The sequence below is a fragment of the Emys orbicularis genome, chromosome 1 (genome assembly GCF_028017835.1).
Source record: "Emys orbicularis isolate rEmyOrb1 chromosome 1, rEmyOrb1.hap1, whole genome shotgun sequence".
In the NCBI taxonomy this organism is placed as follows: domain Eukaryota; kingdom Metazoa; phylum Chordata; order Testudines; family Emydidae; genus Emys; species Emys orbicularis.
Genome location: NC_088683.1, coordinates 227,436,712 through 227,459,604, shown reverse-complemented (window position 1 = coordinate 227,459,604; position 22,893 = coordinate 227,436,712). Strand labels below are relative to the sequence as shown.

Below are 22,893 nucleotides of genomic sequence, written 5' to 3'. Positions count from 1 at the left end.
CCACCAAAAGCAACTCCAACCCACAACAAACACACACCTCCCCACAACGTATTCTATACCAAAAGCATATAAAATATATGGACACCCATCATCAGCATTACCCCCACCAAAACCCAAACACAGCACAATATATCAGTCTTCCCCTACAAAAATCACTCCTATAAACTCATGAGAAACCTTCAATGACATTCCTCCTTGCCCTCTTTTTCTGCTGCCTCCCTCTACCCCGAGGACTCTCCCACATATTCTGCCCCTTCAAGCTCTACAGGCTCTTTCACCTCCTCTTTGCCCTTGGAGCCCCGAGGTCCCATCTCTTTCTCCCCCCCAATTTTTGAGGGCCCTTCTTTCACTCTGATGGTTCTCCAGCTCTGAAGTGCTTCCTCCTCCTTGTGTCTCAGATCCCTGAGGACCCTTCCTCCTATCCTTTTATCTCTCTGAAAGCCAGAGGACCCTTTTTTCTTCCCATATTATCCCTCTCAGGGTTCAGAGGGTCCTTTCTACTGTACCCAGACTTAGATCCTTACTCTTTTTTGCTGCCTTGGACTGGTAGAAGCCCTCTGTGTTGTCTGCTTGGCTTAATAGCTGACGTTTCTCATGGCTAAATGAGCAAAGGGACCAGAAGGCACAGAGTTTAGTTGCACGCCTGCTGGATTGGCTACTGCCTGCTGCACCCCCTTCTTCCTCATGTCACTAGAGTCACAACAAAGAGAGGGCTCTTAAATTGGACGTGGGGAGAACAGAGAACCAAATATTACTCGGCACCGGGTACTCCTCTTGTGGAATGATCGGCCAATAAAGAGACAGGGGGCTCACTCAGTTGGGCAGAGAGGGTAGAAGGGAAGTGAAGCTGCTCCCCATTCTCTGTGTTTGTGGGCTACAACCAGCATGCAATCTCACACTGCAGCTGCTGCTATGCAACTGAGAGCAAGAAGCACCAACGTTAGCCAAAGAAAGGATGGCTCTGTGGTGGCACGCCAATCTTCCTGCCGCTCTGCAGGTCAGCAATGTACTCATAGACTCATAAGAACGGCCATACTGGGTCAGATTAATGGTCCATCTAGCCCAGTTTCCTGTCTTGTGACAGTGGCCAATGCAAGGTGCTTCAGAGGGAATGAATAGAACATCATCAAGGTAATCATCAAGTGATCCATTCCCGCCCATTCCCAGTTTCTGACAGAGATTAGGGATGCTTCAGAGCATAGTTTTGCACCCTTGCCCATCCTGGCTTATAGACATTTATCCAGTTCTTTTTTAAACCCTGTTATAGTCTTGGCCTTCACAACATCCTCTGGCAAAGAATTCCACAGTTTCACTGTGCAAAGAAATTCTTCCTTGTTTGTTTTAAACCTGCTGTTTAATTTCATTTGGTGACCCCTAGTTCTTGCGTTATGAGACGGAGTAAATAACACTTAGAATCATAGAATATCAGATTTGGAAGGGAACTCGGGAGGTCATCTAGTCCAACCCCCTGCTCAAAGCAGGACCAATCCCCAGACAGATTTTTGCCCCAGATCCCTAAATGGCCCCCTCAAGGATTGAACTCACAACCCTGGGTTTAGCAGGCCAATGTGCAATCCACTGAGCTATCCCTGCCCCCCACTTCCTTATGTACTCTCTCCACACCAGTCATGATTTTACAGACGTCTATCATATCCCCCTAAGTTGTCTCTTTTCCATAATGAAAAGTTACAGTCTTATTAATCTCTCCTCATATGGAAGCTGTTCCATACCTCAGTCATTTTTTGTTGCCCTTTTCTGTATTGTTTCCAATTCCAAAATATATTTTTTGAAATGAGGCGATCAGATCTGCATGCAGTATTCGAGGTGTGGACATACCATGGATTTATATAGAGGCAATATATTTTCTGTCTTATTATCTATTCCTTTCCCAATGATTCCCAACATTGATATTTTCAGAGAACTATCTAGAATGACTCCAAGATCTCTTTCTTGAGTGATAACAGGTAATTTAGACCCATCATTTTATTTGTATAGTTGGGATTATGTTTTCCAATGTGCATTACTTTGCATTTATCAACACTGAATTTCATCTGCCATTTTGTTGCCCAGTTTACTTTGGACTTAACTATCTTGAGTAGTTTTGTATCATCTGCAAATTTTTCCACTTCACTGTTTACCTCTTTTTCCAGATCATTTATGAATATGTTGAACAGTACTAGTCCCAGTACAGACCCCTGGGGGACTTTAAGATCAGAAGGGACCATCACGATCATCTAGTTAGTCTGACCTCCTGAACACTGCAGGCCACAAAACCTCACCCAACCACTTCTGTAGACCCCTAACCTTTGGCTGAGTTACTGAAGCCCTGAAATCATGATTTAAAGACTTCAAGTTACAGAGAATCCACAATTTACACTACTTTAAATCTGCAGGTGACCTGTGCCGCACGTTGCACAGGAAGGCAAACACCCTGCCCCCGGGTCTCTGCCAATCTGACCCAGGGTAAAATTCCTTCACAACCCCAAATATGGTGATCAGTTAGACCCTGAGCATGTGGTCAAGACCCACCAGCCAGACACCTGGGAAAGAATTCTCTGTAGTAGCTCAGAGCCCTCCCCATCTAGTATCCCATCACTGGCCATTGGAGATATTTGCTTCTAGCAGTCGCAGATCAGATACATTACACTATTGGCAGTCTCATCATTCCATCCCCTCTAAGCACCCTGTGGCAGTGAGCATACTAGGATCCAAATCGTGAATCCAAGCGACCTCTCTCAGTTTGGAGCTGGATCAGTGGATTGTGCCTTAAGCTACCCCTTTGCAAGTGAGTGGCAGTGTCTGTTGTGTTTAGCACCTATAGGCTCCAGTCAGGACTGGGACCCCATTGTATTAGGTGTTGCATTGAAAACACAGCAAAGAGGAAAGAGAAATTAAGCTAAACTCCAAGATGGAGTGGATGAATGCTGGTACCTAGCATTCTTGAGGAACATTTAGTAACAGCCTGGGACTGGAGACTTTTTGGATTTATGGCTAATCCAGCTTTCTTGTGGCAGCTTCTCAAAAAACACAAAGAAAATTCTCCTGCCTAATACAACTTCCGAAACCTTAAAAGTACCCATGAGAACTGTTCAGCTGTTTCTACTTTTCTATTTTTACTTATACCTAGTAGGCTGGAAATAATGGCATAAACATGAGATTATTATTTAGGCATGCAAATAGTAGGTATTCACACTGATCCATAAATGCTATAGGACTATACAATTAGTTTATACAGCTTTCTAAACTGAGACTTATTCAGGAAGTTATGCAATCTAGGTACTGTGGGAAATTCTGGATGCATTGTAATAAAGTAAAAGAGGCACCAGACGTAGAGCATAAGAGAATACCCAGAATGCCATAGAACAATTCTTTTGGAATAACTTTCTTAACATGGAGAACATTGGCTCATATGCCTATGGTTTGACTATTACAGATGAAGTTTATTATTACAAAAATATTTCTCTCATATAATATTGGATATTTTTTAAAAATCTTGTTAAAAATAGTTAAGGATATAGAGGTAAATGGTAATTGGGATAAAGTACAATATGGTTTTACAAAATGTAGATTGTGCCAGACCAACCTGATCTCTTTCTTTGAAAAGATAACTGGTTTTCTAGACAAAGGAAATGCAGTAAATCTAATCTACCTGTATTTCAGTAAAACATCTGATATGGTTCCAAATGGGAAATTATTAGTTAAATTAGAGAAGATGGAGATTAATACACGAGTTGAAAGGTGGGTAAGGAACTGGTTAACCTGCCTACAGCAGGTAATGCTGAAAGGTGAACTGTCAGACTGGAGGGAGGTTACTAGTGGAGTTCCACATAGATCAGTCTTGGGACCAATCTTATTTAACATTTTCATTAATGACCTTGGCACAAAAAGCAGGAATGTGCTGATAAAAGCTGAGGATGACACAAAGTTGGGAAGTATTGCCAATACTGAGGAGGACCAGAATACAGTAAAACCTGCCAAGAGCAACCACTCATGGAAGTTAGCAAAAGTGGTCGCTTGTAAGCGGTGGACTCTCTTCAAAGGTTTGCTGCCTTCAGAGCTGGGCAACCAGAGAGCAGTGGCTGCTGGCCAGGTACCTGCAAGCAGCAGAACAGAAGTAAGGAAGATCATGTGTCCTACAGGTTTGTTTTTATGGATGAAGAAAGAAAATATGGTTGCTGGTCGCAGATGACAGGTGGTCACTCTTCACAGTTAAATTATAGGGGAAAAACATTCTGTGGCCTCTGCAGGTAGTTACTTGTGATAGGTGGTCTCTCTTCAGAAGTGGTCGCTAAGGCACATTTTATTGTATCACACAAGAAGTTCTGGATGACCTTGAAAACTGGACTAATAGAAATGGGATGAAATTAAATAGTGCAAAGTGCAAGGTCATGCACTTAGGGACTAACAACGAGAATTTTTACTATAAACTGGGGATTTATCAGTTGAAAGGGAGAGGAGGAGAAAAACCTGGGTGTACTGGTTGATCACAGGATGACTATGAGCCACCAATGTGATGTGGCCATGAAAAAGGCTAATACAGTCCTAGGATGCATCAGGTGAGGTATTTCTAGTAGAGATAGGGAAGTGTTATTGCCATTATAAAAGGCACTGGTGAGACCGTATCTGGAATACGGTATGCAATTTTTGTCACCCATGTTTAAGAAAAATGAATTCAAACTGAAACGGGTGCAGAGAAGGGATACTAGAATGATCAGAAGAACGGAGAACCCACCTTAAGAGGGGAGAGTTAAGGAACTTGGCGTGTTTAGCCTAACCAACTGAAGGCTAAGGGGAAATATGGTTGCTTTCTGTAAATACAGCAGAGGGATAAACAACAGAGGGAGAGGAGTTATTTAAGTTAAGGGTCAGTGTGGGCAAAAGAAAAAAGGATATAAACTGTCCATCAACAAGCTTAGGCTTGAAAGTAGGTGAAGGTTTCACCATGAACAGCCTTCAAAGGGGCAAAACACCTACCTGGTTTCAAGACTCAGCTAGGTAAGTTTATGGAGGGGATGGTATGATGAGATTGCCTACCATGGCTTGTGGCCCATCTGTGATTGCTAGTAGCAAGTATGTCCAACAGCCAGAGATGGGGCAATAGATGGAAAGGGCTCTGAGTTACTATAATGAATTCTTTCTTGGGTGTCTGGCTGGAGGGTCTTGCCCACATGCTCAAGGTCTAACTGATCACCAGGAATTTTCTTCCAGGTCAGATTGGCAACGCCGATGGGTGTTTTTTGCTCTCTTCTACAGCATGGGTCACTTGCTGGTTTGAACTGGAGTAAATGGTGGATTCTCTGTCCCTTGAAGTCTTTAAATCATGATTTAAGAACTTCAGTAACTCAGCCAGAGGTTAGGGGTCTATTACAGGAGTGTGTGGGTGAGCTTCTGTGGCCTGAAATGTACAAGAGGTCAGACTGGATGATCACGATGGTCCCTTCTGGCCTAAAAGTCAATGAGTCCACATGCATGCCTCAGTCCCCTGTCTCCCAGGCAAGAGTACAGACTCTAAAAAGGTTCAAATGGAGCCTGTAGGTTCCAGCATGGATAAAATGTCCTAATTCAACAAAGTTTGGGGAAAATTCAGAGGTTCTGTGTGGGGTCAAAAATCTGGGTGTAAATGGGAATGTTGTGTAATTTATTCCATTTTGATATTTTGCAAGAATCTGCTCATCCCATCAGTTTTGGACACACATAAGAAATTGAGTATTTGCACACAGAGCGGATGAAAGAGGGATGCAGAAGAAAGAGAGGATGTTTCTGGCCAAAAAAATCAGAGTGTCAAAGGAATATTCCAGGGAAGTGTAGCAGCACCATTCAACCAGGGACTAAGGTTAATCTTAGTATAAGAGGGTGCCACTCTCCTATTGCCTTTGATTCGGAATTGCACCTGCTTACTCCAGGGGAAGCATGAAACCCAAGAGTGTTGGGAAAGTCCACTCATGTGTATATTAAAGTAGGAGGACTGCTTCATATTACATTCATGTTAATAGGTTTTTAGCTGCTTTCTCCGCCTCAGAATTTTTGCAGTGAAATTTACTGCTTGTATGGCCTCTTCCTGGTCAGCTCCAGCCCTTTTTCCTGCTACAACACCCTTTCTTCCTCCTCCTCCTCCTCCTCAGTGTACAAACTATACCCAGTTTGCAGGCTAAAATAATGGCAAGTTGGTGCACGTTGCCCTATTTTGTTACTTACCATGATTTTCTTATCAGCTTACATCCGACAACTAACTTTCACCACCTCTGTACTTTGCTTATAAGTATTTCTATAAGTTCAGTATTGTCTATATGATACCTGCATTAAGAGATGCTATGTCCCAAGGACCAAAAAGTGCATAAAATATTCGGGAGGAAGACCAGACATGCATTAAATGTCAGGGTGTCAGCACATTTAGAAAGAGGTCAGAGAGCAACGAAAATTATTAAGGAAAGCAACACATAATGAAAAACTATAAGAAATTAAATATATATAGATTGTCTAAATGATTACTAAAGTTTGGGAGAAAATGTTTGTGACACTGAACCACATATTCTTCATAGTGATATTATGATATGATTATGACTGAATTATGATGTATTTTATGCAAGATACGTCATTTGAGGTGTCATTGGAAAAGTTATGATTTGCTGAATATGAGTATCCTATTTGTATGCAATGTATCATTTTTGTATCTGGAGTTATGAATATTGACTATATATCTATATTTCAAATGTAGTTACACCTGGGTAACACCCACTAGACAAGATGCTTTCAGTCTAGACAGTGGGTTGAGAAGGGCCTATTCAGGGCAGTGGGCCATTAGGAAAAAACAATAGGTCTTAGGAGAAGCTTATTTGCCACCTGGTGATGAGTCTTCCTGAGAACACTCCAAACAGCCTGTGAGTAATGGCTGCTATGACCCTACAAGGACATGTGCTCAGATCACATGATGCTGGACTCCTTGGATGTCGGTATTTTTCCACAGACTGGTTTGGGAACCAAGCTTTGAAACAAAGGGTTCCCACCATATGCAAAAGTGATATAAGGCAGGGAATGACATCATCTGGTGTTCTTCACTCCCCACACAAGACGACTCCTGGAAACACCTGAGGAACAAAGACTGAACTGGGGGAAGTGCTGGACCCAGGATAAAGGGATTTCTAGCCTGCGAATGAAACACCTGGGGATTCCAAGCTGTAAAACAAGTGCAGCTTTCCCCTTAAGAATCTGTAGCCTGCTTGTATCATCTTTTAGAGTGAGAATTTGCTAATTCATATCCAATCAATTTAGTATATTAAGCTTAGTTTGTGTTTTTTGTTTATTTGCTAGGTAATCTGCTTCGATCTGTTTGCTATCACTTATACTCACTTAACATCTATCTTTTGTAGTTAATAAACTTATTTTTACTTTATCTAAACCAGTGAGTTGGTGTAAAGTGTATGGGAATCTTAGCTCAAGGGCAAAGACTGTTGCATATTCCTCTTCACATTGAGGGGGGGGCGAACTTTCTGAGCTTACACTGTACAGTTCCCTGTGCAGAGCAAGACAGTATAATTTTGGGCTTATTCTCCAGAGGGGCTGCGTGCCTGGGGAGTTGCCTTAGCTGTAGCCTTTCCATTGTTGGTTCATTGCAGAAGCTGGACAGAGAGCCTGCATGTAACTGCAGCTAGGTGTGGCCCTACCTATATGTGTGCTGGTGAAAGTGCAGGCTGGAAGGCTTTGCAGCTTGTCATAGCAATACAGTGTGAGAAGGAGCCCAGGCTGGTGGGTCGGGGGGCTCAGTGGTATCCCAGTCCCAGGAGGTACCGCGGGGGGAACCCGTCACAGTGTTAACTACCCACAAGAATCTGAAGGGTAGAAACTTCAAGAGGGAGAGAAATTGTGTTGGCAGTTCAAGTGATATAAACGAGTCATTACATGAAATAAGACATAGGAAAATGTAATCTACAAATTAGGAACAATTTCCTAACAGGGAGATCTTTTCAGGTTATGGACCAGGCTCCAAAAGGGAAGCAGTGGAAAAATCATTTTTTGGTTCATTTAAAACTGAAAAATAATTGAGTAATAATGCTGAACTGCATATGTATTGAAAGGTCTTTTCCAGCTCTAATTTCTATGAGCCATATTCTCCTATCCATTCTACATTACAGATTTCTTATCAGCTGTGGAGATCTCTGTTGGTATCAAGGGAGTAAATGGATAATGTGTAATAAAGAGCCTCAAGTGTAGATCAGAGAGGAGAATTTTGACCTAGAAATACTAAGTTTCACTTTCTAATCAATTTCTTTGCTGATTCAGGCTTTATTTTCCCCCTTAGTTCTGTCTACCTCCCCTTAGGTCCCAACGCATTTAATTATAATTTTTATAAAAAAAATAACAAGACTAAAGCAGGAGTGGTTTGTGTTTAATTTGCTTTGTGTGATAGTTAAATATGTCTCCATTGGACAAAGCAGTGATCTTCCTAAGAAGCTTAATTATTACGTTTATCCCTTTTTAGGTACCTATGATTTATACACACTAAGACGCTCATACTTTGTTGGATTTTTTGTTTCTTACATAAACTCTACCACCCGATGGAACTGTTTACAGCTAAACACAAAAAGCAAAAATAGGAAGGGTGTTACTATTAGGGCATTGTCTACGACACACCTATACGTTGCAGTTTGAAGCTGGATCACATTCAAATCTGATTAATCTATAAGTGCCTTCAGCCTGAGGGTGAATGATGTAATTTTATTTGATTTTGGTGGCAGAGAGTTGGGGGTAAAATATCAGGGCAAAAACAATTCAAAAGCTTCTTAGAAACAAAGTGGCTTGTCTAAACATTGCCAACTCAAAAGCTCCATGCAAAATATATTTGTAGTCTTGGTTTTATTATTTTTCAGACATACAGAAAATTGCTCATAACAAAACCTAAGAAAAAAATATTCAACACTTCCCAAAAGGCTCAAGCTCTGAGTGCAAATGAGGAAAAAACAAACAGTGAGACCTACTCTTGGTTCTGCTGTCCATTTCTATTTTCGTTGGCTCTTGAGCTGCTGTAGCTGGAGGTAATTTCTTCCCAACAGTCTGAAATAAATAAATTATTCCTCTTTAAAACCTTTATTTTCCCAGTTAAAGCTTTAACAACAGTGCAGAAATCATGAGCAAGAAAAAAAAAAGGGGGGGGGGAATTACATTAAAGGGACAACTCCAAATCTAGTCAGTTTGCAGGGGGCAAAGTGGGGAGAAAAAAGAAAAAGGTAAAAAGATTTCAAAGTAGTACTCCTACCCTAAATGCCTCTGCCAATTTTTGTGTGATTTTACAGTCACATTTTCCTGTTTTTAAAAATATTTTCCTCTTCAATGTTGCTGTATGAAAGACCCACAGAAACAAGATAGGTAAATGGATTATACAGGGAAACTGACTATTATGAAGTGCTGCCAAACGAAGAAACAATGTGGGGGAAAAAAACGAAAAAAATTCCTCCAATTTCCTTCTATCATAATAGTATTAGGTGTAACAAGTAACAATAGGAGGTAAATAAATTTCAGACATAAATGTGCTTTTTAAGTTGACAGTGTCCCTTTTTGTCATTTTAAGTACATATATTATCTAGTTCACCATGTGAATAATAATGTATCATCAGTATTAGACAGCTAAGTTGAAGGAACAGTATGCACACACTGCACAACCATCATTTTTCTTCACTGAGGCCTGGTCTACACTGGGGGGAAGGGGAGATCGATCTAAGTTACGCAACTTCAGCTATGTGAATTAGGTAGCTGAAGTCGATGTACTTAGATCTACTTACCGTGGTGTCTTCACTGTGGTAGGTTGACTGCTGACGCTCCCCCGTCGACTCCGCCTATTGTTTCTCGCTCCGGTGGAGTACCGGAGTCGACGGGAGAGCGCTCAGCAGTCAATTTATCGTGTCTTCACTAGACACAATAAATCAACCCCCGCTGGATCGATCACTCTGGAGATAAGTGTAGACATGCCCTGACAGTGATCTTTGTATATGTCCATTTTTTAAATTTTAATTTTGTAAATATATTATTCTAACCCACAACAAAATTATGCCCCTGGAAAGCCTGGTAATATCTGTGGTCAAGGACCTGGCTATTTTTATTGTTTGTATAACCATGGCACCTAGGAGCCCCCAGTCATGGGCCAGAACCCCACTGTGCTAGGTCAGTGGTTCTCAACCTATTTACCATTGTGGGCCACAGGTTGAGAAACACTGTGCCAGACACACACTGGCCTGGCCAACCCTGTGCTGCCAGAGTGCCCCTTCCCTTTGGGGGAAGACCCGTGCCATGCGCCACACCGACTCCCTGCCCAGTGCCCCCCAATTCCCTATGCCCAGCGCTCCTCTGCCCAGAGACACCCCCCTCAGATCCCTATAACCATACTGACCCCCTGCTAAGACTCCCCACAGATCCATATGCCCAGCACCTCCCTCCCCCCCCCCACCGAGAGACCCCTCCACAGAGTGGAGCCGGGGCCCCGGACGCAGGGCCGGCAGCAGAGCTCTGCGTAAAACCTAGGGGTGCTGTAGGACCCCCCCAACCCTCTAGTTCCTGTGCCTAGGCTGCCCAGCATCCCCCACAAGCCCCCCACTGCCCCACATACCCTCACTTCCCAGAACCCCCCTAGATCCGTCCCCGAGACCCACTCTCCCACACCCTGCCCTGCCCCCCAGCCACACTCACCGACCCTGCTGGGAGATGACTGTGTTTGCCGGGCTGAGCTGGCAGCGCAGCCAGGAATCGCGCTGGCCCCTGGGGAGCGGTGCGAATAGCCATGCTGGAGCAGGAGTGGGGCCCGCACACGCTGAGCTCCCTCAGTACCCACTTGCCTGGCAGGGCCCCCTGCATTGGACTGCTCAGTTCTTTCCCTGCCACAGAGGGCTGCTTAGCCTTCGCTGCTGGCAAAAGTGCTCCAGCAGGGCTGCCTGCCGCCATCTCCCCATCAGCCGGCCCCACACCCTGCCAGACTGGAGGAGCAGCAAGCTTTGCAATTTTTTTTAGCGCATAGCTGGGACGCAGCTGTGTGCTAATTGGGCTGCAGGTTGAGAACCACTGTGGTAGGTGCTGCACAAAGACAGAACAAAAAGACAGTCTCTTCCCCAAAGAACTTTCAGTCTAACTATAAGACAAGAGACAACAGATGGATGTAGACAGATGGGGAAGTAAAAGTAAAACAAGAGACAATATTGGTTAGCAAGGCAGGCAGTGATATTAGTGTACCAGCAGCTTAACCATTTTTTATAGGCCTTATGGAGAGTTTTGAGGAGGGATTTGAAGGAGGCTAATGAGGTAGTTTGTGGATGTTTAAGGAGAGCTCCTCTTACACATGAAGGGCAGCATGGGAGAAAACACAAAGGTGCTTGTTTGAAAATTTAACAAGTGGGGCAATGGAGGCTGGCATCCTGGGCTGATCGGAGCCAGGAGTTAACATTTTGACACTGAATGAGAGATGCTAGTTAGGGTGGGGATAGGCCATGAAGGGCCTTTGAAGTAAAGACAAACAAGCTTATGTTTGACGCAATAGAGTGGGGACTCAAAGAGAGGGTTGATATTTCTGAAGTGGCAGGCTAGGAAAATGATCTTTGTAGGAACATTCTGAATAGATATTAGTGAGGCAAAACTGCATTTGTCAAGGCCAGAGAAAAGGATATTGCAGTAACGAAAATGATGATAGACTGGACAAGAGTTTTATCTGTATGGATGGATAGGAAAAGTCGTATCTTAGAGATGTTATGCAGAAAGGATTTGCAAGATTTAGACATAACCTGGATACAAGAAAATAGAGAGGTCTAAGTTGAAGATGATGCCCAGGTTACTGGCCTGAGTGCCAAGCAGGATGGTGGTATTGTCCACACAGTGACTGAGAAAGGAAGTGGTGGGGAGGACTTGGGCGGAGTGCGGGGGGAATTAAGAGCCGGGTTTGGCCATGTTGTACTAGAGCTGATAGCTAGACATTCATGAGGAGATGTCAGAGAGACGGGTTGAGATTTTAGGTCTGGAGTAGAGAAGTAGATCTGTCAGTCACCAGCACAGAGTTGGTAATTGAATTTGTTTGTGGGTGAGATTATTCAGTCATAAGGTGAAGAAGGAGAAGAGAAGGGGACCAAGGACAGAGCCCCGTGGAACCTCCACGGAAGGATAAGGTAGATACGCAAAGGATACACTGAAGGATCAATTAGAGAGGTAGGATCGGAACCAGGAGAGGACAGTCACAAAAGCCAAGGGAGGAAAACATTTCAAGAAGAAGAGCATGGTTGCCTGTGAGGAAGGCGGCTGACAGGCCAAGCAGGATGAGGAGGGACTGCTAGTTCTGAGATTTGGCTAGGACAAGTTCATTAGAGACTTTGGCAAGAGCAGTCTCAGTGCAATTCAAGGCAGAAGATGGGAGTAAAAACAATGAGGAGTCCTTGTGGCACCTTAGAGACTAACAAATGTATTTGGGCATAAGCTTTCGTGGGATATAACCCACTTCATCAGATGCATGGAGTGGAAAATACAGTAAGCAGGTGTAAATATACAGCACATGAAAAGATGGGAGTTGCCTTACCAAGTGGGGGGTCAGTGCTAACAAGGCCAATTCAAAGTGGATGTGGCCCATTCCCAGCAGTTGACAAGAAAGTGCGAGTATCAACAGAGGGAAATTTATTTTTTGTAGTTACCCAGCCACTCCCAGTCTTTATTGAGGCCTAATTTGATGGTGTCAAATTTGCAGACAGCAGACATCAATAGTAGACAATGCATTCAATGGACTGAGAGATTAAAGAGAGAAAGGAGATGGAGTGGTAGTTGGAGAGGCAAGTGGGGTCAAGAGTGGCTACATACCTCCCCACACACTTGGAACAGTATATATTCCCATATCAAAAACTCACCTATGTTTCTGGATCAAAAACAGGTTGGCGCTATATTGGAGCACATGCTTTAAATCAGAGGTGCTGACTTTGTGATTTCCCCCGGGATGCTGGACCCCCTCTCTGCCCCTTTCCCCAAGCCACCACCTCCTTCCTCAAGCCCCTGCCCTGCCTCGTCCCGCCCCCGCTCCGCCTCTTCCTGCCCCGTTCTGCCCCCTCCCCCTGCCTCTTCCTGCCCCCACTGAGCCTCCTGCATGCCACTGAACAGCTGATCGCTGGGGGTAGGGGGAGGGGAGCTGCTCCGCGGGGCTTCCGGTGGGTGCTGAGCTATTTCTTCCCACGGGTGCTCCAGCACAAGTACAAATACAGGTATGTTACCCTCGCTCCAACAAGAGACTCAAAGGATTTTTCAAATTGTTTTTTTGTAATGAGAATATCACTGAAACAATTAGGAAGAAATATTTTGGTTTCCATATGCTTTTTTTTTTTTTTTTTTTACCATGGGTGAATCATTGACTATATGCTAAAACCAAAAAAAAAAAAAAAAAAAAGGCTTTTTTTTTAGTTTAGTTCATGGAAAAATGTATCTATGAACTAGAAACAACAGACAACAACAAACATTAACTAATTGAACACAAGATGAAGCTAGTGCATTCCAGACTTGTGGGGTGGGTTGGACTGGTGAACGTCCTTCCCTGCAGGGCCGGCTCTGGCTTTTTTGCCGCCCCAGGCAAAAAAGCCTCCGGCCGCCCCCCCTGCGCGGCAGGGGAGGGCGCGGGGGGAGGGCGGCCGGAGCCCTGGGAGGAGGGCGGAGTGCCCGGCCGGGGCTCCGCTCTCCCTGGTGGCCGGAGCCGGAGCACCGCGCCGCCCCCCTCCAGGTGCCGCCCCAAGCACAAGCTTGGTGGGCTGGTGCCTGGAGCCGGACCTGCTTCCTTGGAAGGAAGGGAGAAAGGAAGGAAAAAGAATGGCCCAAACACCATTGGCTGCTTTACTGGAAGGTCAGCAGGAAACACAGCAGCCCCTGGCCACTTGTTCTTTGCTCAAGACAGGAGGTAGGAGAGCAGAGTGGCACAAGATACTACTCTTTTGCAGAAGGGGAGGACAGAAGCTGAGCCAACTGGCCCAGGCACCCTTTTTCTTAAAAAGATAGAAAATGAGACACTGGGCCTCCTGGGTGTTTTACCCAGAGGGGAGTGGGGGAAAGGAACAGAGTGGTATACATGCAGAAGAGTTGCTGGGAGGACAGGATGCCCTGCAACACGATTTGGGATCCCCAAAATGTATTTATTTGGGGAACAGCAGGGAGGTCCCAGAACTCAACAACAAGGAGAGGATGAGCCCAGAATTCATTGATGTGTGTGTGTCAGAATTAGGGAATGTTACGAATGAAGTTTTTGAAGGGCAAGGGAAATGTCTAATTGGTGATGGGGAGGGGAGGGCCAGTTGATTTACTAGGAGAGGAAGTGAATATATAACAATGTAAATTACATAAATTTGGCTTTAGATAGGCGTGCCCTGGCAGCACAGTTACTTTCCACTTATGCCTCTAGTCCTCCAGTGAAAGGTATTCAGGAAACTTTACACAATTTGTACATACTAATACCTCTCTTTTTATTGAAAGCTTGATTCCATTGCCTTTTGAGTATAGTTTGATACATAATATCTCCATTTCTTTTTATTCTGAAAACCAATAAAACTTGAATTGTTAACTTAAAAATAGATATAAGGTCACTTTCCTCCACTGCTTGAGACACAGGATCCTCTCTATTCCAACATAGTCAACACTCTGACTGTTTATTAGGTTTTCAGAAGAATAAAACATACAGCCAACCAAGGACATCTCTGAGAAGAATCCCACAGTAGGTGTTTCTTTCACAGTTACTAATCTGTAGTAAGTGAAAGGAAAGAAAAGAAGTCCAGAAGATAGATAAATCCCCCTCCCCTGCATTTGGGCCAGAGTTCCTGCTGTCAGCTTTCTGATTTGTCTTTATGTCATCCTAGGCCCCTTCCTAGGGAAAGTCGGCAGGTCAAGTACCTCCTGAGGTCATTGGCAGGTAACAAGGACTAAGCATATCCAACTTTATAATTCCTGCTGATCCTGGACACATCCCTCTAATAGTCGGTTTTCTTTCCAGGGACCAGCTCACAAAGGTTGCTTTTGGTCCAGATAGATTCTCCCCTGCTCAACTCCAAAGACCAACATACCCTACCACACTCTCTTTCACCTCTAAATAGGAGAGTTAGGCATTTTACTAAGTGTGGGAGCTGTCATGGTCCCTGGGTAAGCTGCCCCATCTGAGACTCTTCTCCAGTCTCCCGAGTTCACCTCTTTCAAGTGGCAGTCCCAAGCCTCCATTTCTCTTTCAGGTTGGCCCTCGCAATCCAACCACTCTTAAGAACAGCCATACTGGGTCAGACCAAAAGTTCATCTAGCCCAGTATCCTGTCTTCCGACAGTGGCCAATGCCAGATGCCCCAGAGGGAATGAACAGAACAGGTAATCATCAAGTGATCCATCCCCTGTCGCCCATTCCCAGCTTCTGGCAAACAGAGGCTAGGGACACCATCCCTGCCCATCCTGGCATCCATAGCCATTGATGGACATATCCTCCATGAATTTATCTAGTTATTTTTTGAACCCTGTTATAGTCTTGGCCTTCATAACATTCTCTGGCAGAGTTCCACAGGTTGACTGTGCGTTGTATGAAGAAATACTTCCTTTTGTTTGTTTTCAACCTGCTGCCTATTAATTTCATTTGGTGGCCCCTAGTTTTTGTGTTATGAGAAGGAGTAAATAACACTTCCTTATTTACTTTCTCCACACCAGTCATGATTTTATAGACCTCTATCATATCCCTCCTTAGTCGTCTCTTTTCCAAGCTGAAAAGTCCCAGTCTTATTAATCTCTCCTCATATGGCAGCCGTTCCATACCCTTAATCATTTTTGTTGCCATATTTTGTACCTTTTCCAATTCCAATACATCTTTTTTGCGATGGGGCAACCACATCTGCACACAGCATTCAAGATGTGGGCGTACCATGGATTTATATAGAGGCAATATGATATTTTCTGTCTTATTATCTATCCCTTTCTTAATGATTCCCAACATTGTTAGCTTTTTTGACTGCTTTGAGTGGATGTTTTCAGAGAACTCTCCACAATGACTCCAAGATCTCTTTCTTGAGTTGTAACAGCTAATTTAGACCCCGTCATTTTATATGTATAGTTGGGATTATGTTTACCAATGTGCATTACTTTGCATTTATCAACATTGAATTTCATCTGCCATTTTGTTGCCCAGTCACCCAGTTTTGAGAGAAACTTTGTAGCTATTAGCAGTCTGCCTGGGACTTAACTATCTTGTGTAGTTTTGTATCATCTGCAAATTTTGCCACCTCACTGTTTACCCCTTTTTTCCAGATCATTTATGAATATGTTGAATAGGACTGGTCCCAGTATAGACCCCTGGGGGACACCACTATTTACCTCTCTCCATTCTGAAAACTGACCACTTTATTCCTATCCTTTGTTTCCTATCTTTTAACCAGTTACCAATCCATGAGAGGACCTTCCCTCTTATCCCATGACAGCTTGTTTTGCTTAAGAGCCTTTGGTGAGGGACCCTGTCCAAGGCTTTCTGAAAATCTAAGTACATTAAATCCACTGAATCCCCCTTGTCCAAATGCTTGTTGGCCCCCTCAAATAATTCTAGTAGATTGGTGAGGCATGATTTCCCTTTACAAAAACCATGTTGACTCTTCCCCAACAGATTATGTTCATCTATGTGTCGGACAATTTTGTTCTTTACTATAGTTACCACCAGTTTGCCCGTCACTGATGTCAGGCTTACCGGCCTGTGTCAGGATCAGCTCTGGAGTCCTTTTAAAAAATTGATGTCACATTAGCTATCCTCCAGTCATTTGGTACAGAAGCTGACTTAAATGATAGTTTACAGATGACAGCAGTCCTGCAATTTCACATTTGAGTTCCTTCAGATCTCTTGAGTGAATACTATCTGGTCCTGGTGACTTATTATTAGGGCTGTCAATTAACTGCCGTTAACGCGTGCGATTAATGCACAGCACAATTAATGCGTTAATTTTTTAATGTGCGTTAATCGCAGACCCTCTGGGTGGGAGGTCAGCATGAGCTGCTCCAGAGAACCTGTCTGGTCAGGCACAATAACACAAGCTTCCACCGGAGGGAGGGAAGAGACAGAAAGTTAGGTAGTTCTCATCCCTGCCTTTTTAAAGTAAAAACAGGGACAGCCAGGGGCTTGCCGGAGCTGCCGCTCCACCTGTGAAGGGCTTGCCCAAGTTTCCCTCCCCATGCCTCCTGGGGCTGGGGCTGACCCACCCCACCCCATGTCGGCCACTATCTGGGGCTGCCTCCCCCCCCCAAAGCTCCGCACTGCCCAGGGTGGGGTCTTCCCCTCCTAGCCTTGTGCCATCCACAGCTGAGGCTGATCCCCGAGCCCTGTGCCGCCTGCAGCTGGGGCTCAATCCCCACCCCCAGCCCTGTGCTGCCTGCAGCTGGGACTGATCCCCTCCTCCCCCCAGCTCCGCGCTTCCCCCGGCTGAGGCTGATCCCCCCCCCCCCTCAGCTCTGCGCCACCCCGGGGTCAGCTCTGAAGCCAGCACTGCCCGCCAGCAGCAAATTTCTCCAGTTTCCTGCTGGCGGGCATTGCTGCCTTTAGCTGACCGCCAGGCAGCAGCCGCCTCTCTCTGCTCTGCCCTGCAGCCATGACAAATGCCCAGGTTTGGTGAAAAAGTAGGAACGGCCAGGACAGAGCTGAAAAAGGGGCCTGTCCTGGCCAAAACAGGACGTATCGGCACCCTAACCAGCCCGGGCCCTATTGTTCCTGGCCGGCCCCTCACTCCTGGGACCAATTCCCCCTGCGTCGTGCCCTATTGCCCCTAACCGGCCCCCATAGAGAACATGGGCCTGGCGAGCTCAGCCTCCCTGCACCAGCTTCTCCTCCCTTGCAGTATGATGAGTCCCTGAGGTAAAATCCACCCTCCCTTGCGAACAAGGGCTCACTCAGCTGAAGGGAGCCCACTTAGCTCAGTAAAAGGAGGCTAGCTGTTCTTCAAATTATTTTTTGGCCTTCCTAATTATATTTTTACACTTCATTTACCAGAGTTTATGCGCCTTTCTATTTTCCTCATTAGGATTTAACTTCCACTTTTTAAAGGATGCCTCTTTGCCTCTCACTGCTTCTTTTACTTTGTTGTTTAGCCATGGTGTCACTTTTTTGGTTCTCTTACTACGTTTTTTAATTTGGGGTATACATTTAAGTTGAGCCTCTTCAACTATATTTCAGGGTTACACCCTTCCCTACCCCCCACTTGCCAACCATAATATCTAGCAGGCCCAACGGACTTGGCACCTGCAAGGGTTTCCCTTTGGGAGCCTGTGGACAGCAATAGTATTGTTATCCCTTTATGACCTTAGTGGTAAGTCAAATTCAGGATGTTGTGGGTTGTTTCCATTATGAAGAGAAACTGATAATGGAGTTAGGCATTTGTGATGCAATCCTGTTTACATATAAGGAATGCATAAAGTCCAGTTTCCCTGAACACACCAGGCATCAAACAACGAAAGACAGTGTCTTTGCTCAGAGTTGCCCCTTTCCAGTCAGCACTTATCCCAAAAGCTCTCTCTCAGTTTTTGTCAGGGCCGTGCTCCCGGGGCTTGTTCTGACTGAGTCCTTTTTTTCTCCTGCTACTCTGGTGTATTTTCCTCCTTCTCACAAACGCACAGACACCTCCACCAATCAATACCTTTTCCCCTGCATTTGCTGTATCAGTCCTAAAGAAACCCCTCAGTCAGCATGGCATGACTTCTGCTCGGTCTTGCCATGAGGGTCTATGTTTTGGGCAGTGGCCTCTCTTGTTTCAGCTATTACTAAACAAAGATGCATTTAACTGCTCCGTAATTTAGCCTGAATGGAAGGATGGCTGTTATGCCCACCAGCTTTTTCAAAATGAAGTATGATTTATATTGCCAAAAGGTGCACAGCACTCCAGGGAATGGGTTTAAAATAACACAGATCTATGCACATACTGGCATACTTTTGTTTGGCATAACTAGGGCCCAACCAAATTCAACTTTGGTCAATTTTATGGTCATATGTTTTAGAAAATCGTAAACTTCATGATTTCAGCTATTTAAATCTGAAATTCCATGGTGTTGTAATTGTAGGAGTCCTGACCCAAAAAGGTGTTGTAGGGAAGGTTGTGGTACTGCTACCGTTACTTCTGCGCTGCTGCTGGCGGTGGCGCTGCCTTCAGAGCTGAGCAGCTGGAGAGCGACAGCTGCTTGCCAGGAGTCCAGCTCTGAAGGCAGCAATCCGCCAGCAGCAGCACAGAAGTAAGGGTGGCATGATACGTTATTGCCACCCTTACTTCTGTGCTGCTGCCTGCAGAGCTGGGCCCTCTGCAGCCACCATAGTTTGGCCACCCAGCTCAGAAGGCAGCAGTGCAGAAGTAAGGATGACATGGTATGGTATTGCCACTCTTCTGCATTACTGCTGGTGGGATGCTACCTTCAGAGCTGGGCACCTGGCCAACAGCCACCGCTCTCCGGCCGCCCAACTCTGAAGTCAGCGCAGAAGTAAGGGTGGCAATACCATGACCTCCCTAAAATAACCTTGTGACCCCCTGCAACTCCCTTTTGGATGAGGAGCCCCAATTTGAGAAATGCTGGTCTCCCCCATGAAATTGGTACAATACAAGGTAAAAGCACACAAAAGACCAGATTTCATGTTGGGAGACCAGATTTCACAGTCCGTGATGCATTTTTCATGGCCGTGGCTTTGGTAGGGCCGTAGACATAACTCTCAAGCCCCTAAGCAGGCATTACTTAAGCTTTGCGGCATCTTGTTCTCTTGGCTCCCAAGTTACAACCTATTTGCTGCAGACCCCAGACTCTCAAATCAGTCTGTGTCAGCCTGCAGCAGCTGATAACTTCCCACCTCTCTTTCTGAAGGGAAGATCTTTTAACTGATCAGTGCCTTTTGATCTCCAGGTTCCCACGAAAACTGCTATGTAACCAGGGTTAAGTCTGAGGAGTAGCTTCTTCATGGCTATAAATCTGGCTATTGTGTTTGACTGTTTGCTGGGATCCTTCTTATCTAGGCCACTATTTATCGTTTTCTGCTTGTTTTCCATAACAACCCCTTTTGATCTAACTCCATAGCAAGTAACCCACCATGAACAAATACGGAGAGGCAAGCACAATGTTCATAAAAATAATATAGATATTTCCTAGTTCTCCACAGGATCAATGACAAACACTTCTAACTTTGCTTGGCAAGATCTTGATACAATTTCTCACCCTCCCCCACTTTTTCCTTACTATACTGTAAAGAAGAAACCACTTCCTGCTGGAGAGAAAAACATTACATACAATCTTTAAGCTGTTTCAGAAACAATGATTCACACAGCAAAATGTTGACATACAATAATAGTTAGTATGAATATCAAATATTTGCTTTCATTTTTGTTTATTCATCTCCCAAATTCACCACAACCTAAGTACTAACATTTTTATGAGGAAGGATCTCAGAGCACTAGGGAAACATTAATGAAGAATCACCATCCCTCTGAAGCAGGTAGATATTAATATTTCTACTTTACAGATGGGGAAACTGAGACACAAAGTGACTTGTCTAAGAACAGAAAGGGAATTTGTTGTGGACACAGGGAGAGAACCCAGATCTCCTGCCTCTTAGCCCAGGCTGCCTCTCAACAGGCACCAGAATACATCACCAAAACAAGAGTATCTTGATCTTGCCAGTCCTGTGGGGTAACAATAGTTGGATTATGTAGCTGTCAAACACAAATCCCCCATATTTATGGCTACAAGCAAGTGGATCCTAAAGATGAAAGGGGAAGGAGACCTTTCCTGCACAAAAACAGCCAATCAAAATAATAATACTGACCAAGCTTTGCTGTACAGATATTAAGAGAGATGTCACAGATTTAGCAGCAAACTGCAGGCATTCATGCTTGGTTTCATGAAGCCAATGCCTACCATTAAAATAACAGGCAGTAGTTAATACAATGGGTTTCAATGGCACTGTGAAGTCACATACACTGCATAGCCCTATCACTGCAGTCCATGCTTTTCCCAGTTATCGAACTAAAAGTTGCCATAACACTGTAGAGATGGCAAGTTACCTCTCTTGAAGTCATTGTGTGATAAATAATGCTCTTTCCCCCTATATAATTTGGAATCGGGGTGATATCCATAAGAGTGATGGACAACACAGGACAAAGCATAGCATGGGCAGACAACATGCAAGTTTCCATCACATTGCTCAGTTAAGGTCCTTCAGCCGTCACCTGCAACACCTGAGCCTTTCTTAAAGGTGACATGCAAAAGGGAGAAAAATTGGACTTGCGCCCAGTTTTTCTTCTTTATGATTATACAGAAAGCCTGAAAGATTTTTTTTTTATTAATCTACTTGTATTTTACATTAAAAATGAGGGCTTGTCTGCCTGGAACATTCAGTGATGACTGGAGAACTAGTGAAATACTGACATCACAAGAATCAAGATGGGGAAAGCTGAGCAACTGAGAAGGGAAAACTTTTTTTGAAGTCCTGTATTACTTCTATGAATAACATTTTGGATAAAGGTTGTAGTATTGCCAATCCTACGCATTGAAAAAGCATCAGTCAAGCAAACAAAAATTGTCAGATTATCTTAAATCAAGAGATATTTTTAAAATAATGCATTCGGTGTGGGGGTTGATTTTGTTTGCGTTCTGTTTTTGGAACCATTAGGATACACTCAGGTCACACTTTCAAGCTTTATTTCAGAACTATGAGGGCCATAAACTTACTTTTTTTTTAAATGAAAATGTGAGATTATCAAATAGTCACATGACTCCAGGAGCTAAACGCTTAATATTACAAAACTCATGATAAAATAATGTGAGTTAGCAATACAGAAGCTGCCTTTGTTAAAGATTCCACACCCACACTCCTTCAAATAAGGTGCCACAATAAACGTGGCCTGAACTCTTCAACAAGACCTTCACCACAACCGGAAAAGATTGGGTTTTGAGGGAAAAATTGATCAAGATTTTTTTTAAAATATTTTAGATCTTCTTTATAGATCATAAAGAATCAAAATGAGGCACAAGTCCAATGTTATAAACAATTTGCAACTCAAATGGTGTGGTGATTTTGTGATTCTGGATGCTAAGCAAAGTCAAGCTCTCACTCGTGATCTAATCAGGTCAGGACTGAAGGCTCTGTTATACTCCAGCACAACAGTTAAAGGAATACAATTCCCCCTTAACACCTATGCATTAACATAGGTAGGCTTCTCATGGCAACAACTTAAGGGCTTGTCTACACTTGGAAATTTACCTGTTTAAGATCCTGTGAGCAGGGCTGGCTCTGGCTTTTTGGCCGCCCCAAGCAAAAAAAAAAAAAAAAAAACCTGCGGCGCGGCCGGAGCGCGGGTGCAGGGGGACTGGCTGGGGGGGGAGGGGGAGGGAGCGGGCGGGAGAGAGAGAGAAGGGGGCGGCCAGGGCTACAGCAGGGGCGCTGCCACGCGGCCCCTCCCGCTGCGCCGCCTCCTGCCGCCTGCCGCGAGGGCTCCGCTCCGGTCGGCGGGGAGGGAAGGAAGAGGACTGCCCTGCAGGGCGCTCTGGTTCTCTGCGCCACCGCCCCCTACAGGGTGGCTGGAGCGGAACAACAACAAAAAAAAGCGGCCGTGCCACCCTAGGATTGGGCAGAATGCCGCCTCGAACAATCTGCCGCCCCAAACACCAGCTTGCTCAGCTGGTGCCTGGAGCCGGCCCTGCCTGTGAGGACACTTATTTCAGAATAGTAGGACTCTATCAAGGAAATACAGAACTGCTGCACCAGTTTAAGAGCCTAGCACTGTACTGTAGTGTATACCACTGTCTTCCATTTAGAATTTATATTGACACTACAGACTTTGGGCTTGTCTACACTGGCACTTTACAGCGCTGCAACTTTCTCGCTCAGGGGTGTGAAAATACATCCCCCTGAGAGCTGAAAGTTTCGGAGCTG

General features: G+C 44.6%; 1 protein-coding gene across 1 annotated transcript in view; it reads right to left on the bottom strand.

The window, feature by feature from the left end:
• SH3KBP1 (SH3 domain containing kinase binding protein 1) overlaps window positions 1-22,893 on the bottom strand; it is a 368,936-nt gene that overhangs the window by 98,328 nt on the left and 247,715 nt on the right. The window contains exon 8 of the mRNA XM_065400133.1: window positions 8,973-9,048. Within this exon, the coding sequence (XP_065256205.1) occupies window positions 8,973-9,048 (76 nt within the window). The remainder of the gene's footprint in view (window positions 1-8,972; window positions 9,049-22,893) is intronic.